The sequence below is a fragment of the Drosophila subpulchrella genome, chromosome 3R, assembly GCF_014743375.2.
Source record: "Drosophila subpulchrella strain 33 F10 #4 breed RU33 chromosome 3R, RU_Dsub_v1.1 Primary Assembly, whole genome shotgun sequence".
Taxonomy (NCBI): domain Eukaryota; kingdom Metazoa; phylum Arthropoda; class Insecta; order Diptera; family Drosophilidae; genus Drosophila; species Drosophila subpulchrella.
In genome coordinates this window covers 9,469,411-9,473,141 of record NC_050609.1, presented here as the reverse complement: position 1 = coordinate 9,473,141, position 3,731 = coordinate 9,469,411, and the positions used below count along the sequence as shown (strand labels likewise).

The window sequence follows — 3,731 nt, the reverse complement described above, 5'->3', positions numbered from 1 at the left end:
TTCACCATTCGCTTTTGCTCCGCTATTCTACACACAGGGTTGCATCGCGCGCGCAAGCAGTGTTGTAGGTGTCGAGAAGATTGTGGCGGGTGATTCAAAAATTTGCTATCGATAACACAGATTTAAATCTGTAACAATTCTCTCAATTTTAATATTAAATTGACATTTTTAACTGCAAAAAAAGTATTTCCCCATATAGAATAGACAACTCAATATGCACAAGCAAAAACTTTAAATAAATCCAGTTGTAATTGCTTTTTTCCTCTTTACAGGCAGTTGTGCAAACTTTATTGCAACAAGTGTACAAATAATGTCTGGGAACATTTACATGTCCTCCACGCTATACTTGTAGGCCTCGTCCTGCACCGCCCGCCGTTCGCTCTGCTTGTCGAACCATCGCTGCTCGTAGCCGTTGGACCGATCAACACCATCCCATCGGTATCCTGGTGGTATGCCAAAGCGGTTCTCCGGATAGCTGCCCTCGTACTTGGGCATCACCGGTTTGTTGTCCTGCTGATCGCGTTTCTTGCGCTTCTGCCGCATGTACTCCAGCATGGGATCGTCGGCGTGCTCCTGCTCGCGGAGGTGCCTGTCCAGGTCCTCGTCGTTGGCATAGCGAGCCACCGGCTTGGAGGCTTCATGGGCCATCTCCTCGAGACGGGACTGTCGATCTTCTATCTGCTTTAGGCCCTTGCCCCAGCGGTCGTACAGCTCCTTCTTTTTCTTCTCGTGCTCCTCCTTGCGGCTCCGCTCGGCGGGATCCTCGTTGGCTGCTTCCCGCGCCCTGTGCCCCTTTCGGCGAGTGCTGCGCACCTGTACATCTCCATCGCGGCCAGAAATCTCGCTGGACATTTTCTCGAACAGGTCATGTTCCTGTCGCCGCCTCTCGTCGGTTTCCTTTTTAAGAGATTTTGCGTCCTGCAGACCTGCCTTCTTGCCATCTAGCGTCTTGGTTGACTTGGGTTTGTGCGTTGGTGGTGGCGAAGCTGATTTGCTGGGTGATGCCTTGGCCCAGCGACTTTTCCTCTCCTCCCTAAAGCGATTTCGCGGCGCAGGACTCTGATCCCGACTTCTGCTGACGGATCTACGGTTCCTGGGTGGACTTTGGTCGGAGTCGCGACGCCTGCGTGGAGATTTGTCTCGTTTTCTGGGCGGAGATTGATCTTCATCTTTAGGTCTTCTTGGAGGACTTTGATCGGAGTTCCTTCTCCTTCTTGGTGGTGATTGTTTGTCATCTCTACGTCTTCTGGGTGGGCTTTGGTCGGAATCCCTTCTCTTCCGAACTGGAGATAGGTCGTCGCCTTTCCGTTTTCTGGGCGGACTTTGGTCCGAGTCTTTCCTTCTACGCCTTGGTGGAGATTGATCGTCCGCTTTACGTCTTCTAGGCGGGCTTTGACCGGAGTCTGCTCTCCTTCTAGGTGGGGAAGCATCCTTATCTCTACGTCTCCTGGGCGGACTCTGATCGGAGTTACTTCTGCGACGTCTGGGTGGAGATTGATCGGAATCTCTTCTCCTTCTAGTCGGTGATTGCTTATCCTTTCGCTTTCTTGGAGGGCTTTGATCCGAATCTCGCCTTCTTCTGGCTGGACTCTGATCGGAATCTCTACGTTTTCTGCGTGGCGGTGATTGATCTGCATATCTTCCTCTTCTGGGAGGACTCTGATCTGAGCTAGCCGCCCTTCGGCGACTTGGGGATTGATCCCTGCTCCTCCTGCGAGGACTTTGCTCGCGTTTCGGTGGCTTTCTCGACCTCGTTGGACTCAAATCTCTGGAGCTGCTGCGTTTCTCCTGCTTGATTCGCCTAGAGGGTGAGAACTCATCTTTGACCTTAGCTACGGATGGCTTGCGTCCCCACATCTCGTGCTCCTCATCCAGGGGCTCCTGTTTGATGCGAGTGGCAGGCGCTGCTGGTGAAGATTCCTGGCCCTCCTCCTCCTTGCTTTCATCCTTGACGGCAATGTTGCGCCACTTGCTGCGCACATTGGGGTCGTCCTCGATGTACTCGCCTACAATTTGCGGCGCATCCTCGCCGCCCAGCAGCAGATCCTCGTCCACCTCCTGGTCATCCTTCTCGTAGGCATCGTCATCGATGATTTTCACCTTGGCACCCTTCTTGTGCTTCTTCTCCTTCTTTTTCTTTTTCTTCTCCTTGTCGCCGGAGAGGTACTTCTTGAGGTACTCCTTCTGGTCTATGATTTTGGCCTTTTGCATGGACATTTTCGGTTAATTAAAGCGGCAAATTGCAATTTACTACCAAGTTGTTTACGTTTTTAGGGGAGTGTGACCGTTTTTTGGTTTTTATTAAAATGTCACTTGGTTGAGTGCTGTTAAATTGCGCCTAACAGCACGGGCTTTTTTTTTTCATCGGTCTGGCAGCCCCACATATTTAAGTTCTTACTTTTGTATTTGCTTTACTGTGTTAAAAAAACATCAATAACTTTAAATTGCTGTCTAGAATAATTTATTTTTATATAATTTTTTACATGTGCTGAGCTTTTTATCTTTATAGCTTTTAACTGTTTAGAAAGAAATCATTTCAAATATGTTATTCCTGGCGCGTTAGAGATTGACTGTTAACTAACAGTATTCGATAAGACCTTTGTGTTGAAAAAATACTCCAAACTTTCAAACTTTTAATTAGTTACTAACCCAGTTCCCTTTCAATAGGGTGTTGTTTTGTTGTTGTAAATATTCCTTTGTGCCAAATATCGCCTGCACTTTCAAGCGATTAATTTCCGGCCTCCTACCCTCCCATCCCTAAATCGGGAGAGACAACTTTTTTTTTGTTTGCAACGTGCTTTTCCTCCTTTTCTCAGAGAGCAGATCTTGCATCTCCCTTTTTTACTGACACTTACGCTGAGGCTGTCTCCCTTTTTTACTGACACTTACGGTGGCTTACGTTTTGTTGACACTTACGTTCGCATCTTCCATCTCTCTCTTTCACTGACACTTACGCTGAGGCTGTCTCCCTCTTTTACTGACACTTACGTTTGCCGACACTTACGTCGTTTTCTTACGTTTTTGAGAGAGGAGTCCCGGTGCAACTTGCTTTTTCCCCCCGAATTTTCCGAATTTCCCGATCAAAACCGAATCCGAAAGTCCGAAAACGTTCGCAGAAATCATAAAATCAAATAAACCAAATTTTCGAGGAAGTGGTTGCAAAAAAGTGCCATCAATTATCGTGTTGCATGGGAGTTGTCCATTTGGCCGCCGGCCTCAGCTGGCGGCGTTATCATCAGCAGGGGATTAACTTCCAGGAAGATTCCTAGAGAAACGTAAGTACTAAGCATGCGAATAAGCGGCTTAAATGGCGGATTAAATCGAGCCACGGCAATTATTTGTCTTGCTTCCTGAAAAATGTGAAGTAGCGAGTTCTCTTCAGGAGACTAAGTGGAAAGTCCTCGAGGGCTCTTACAGCCTTTTTGTGGAAATCACATGGGGGGCAGTGCAGGGTGCAGGAGGGGCCAATGCGAAAAGGGGGGCTAAGTGACGAGGGGGAGGGGGGCGTTTAAGTGACGAATGAAATGAAGCGCAAAAACAAAGAGTGCGCAACAACAATGCCGAGCAGCGAAAACAATTGGCAGGAAAGGAAACGCAAGGCAGGGCCAAAGGGGCGGATGCCAGGGGGGGGAGAGCACCCACATATTCACATTTTCAGTTTTTGAGTGCAAGAACGCGCGAAAGGCATGCAAATTAATTCGCTTAACTGGGCTTTTAAAGCGCTCTTATTA

The 3,731-nt window shown here is 48.3% G+C and overlaps 2 protein-coding genes across 5 annotated transcripts in view; one reads left to right on the top strand and one right to left on the bottom strand.

Annotated features, from left to right (window-relative positions):
- Positions 1-266: 266 nt before the first annotated feature.
- Positions 267-2,267, bottom strand: LOC119563266 (BUD13 homolog). Its single transcript, XM_037876585.1, has one exon. The coding sequence runs from the start codon at positions 2,215-2,217 to the stop codon at positions 325-327; it is 1,893 nt and encodes a 630-aa protein (XP_037732513.1). The 5' UTR covers positions 2,218-2,267; the 3' UTR covers positions 267-324.
- A 768-nt stretch (positions 2,268-3,035) lies between these two features.
- The window catches only part of LOC119551276, a 35,552-nt gene continuing 34,856 nt past the window's right edge, over positions 3,036-3,731 (top strand). For all 4 annotated transcript variants that reach the window (XM_037860578.1, XM_037860562.1, XM_037860571.1 and 1 more), the window contains exon 1: positions 3,036-3,275. The gene's annotated coding sequence lies outside the window, so the exon portion shown is untranslated. The remainder of the gene's footprint in view (positions 3,276-3,731) is intronic.

Excerpts from the sequence above, each read along its gene's own strand:
- LOC119563266 (XM_037876585.1), bottom strand. The coding sequence starts at position 2,217 with ATGTCCATGCAAAAGGCCAAAATCATAGACCAGAAGGAGTACCTCAAG.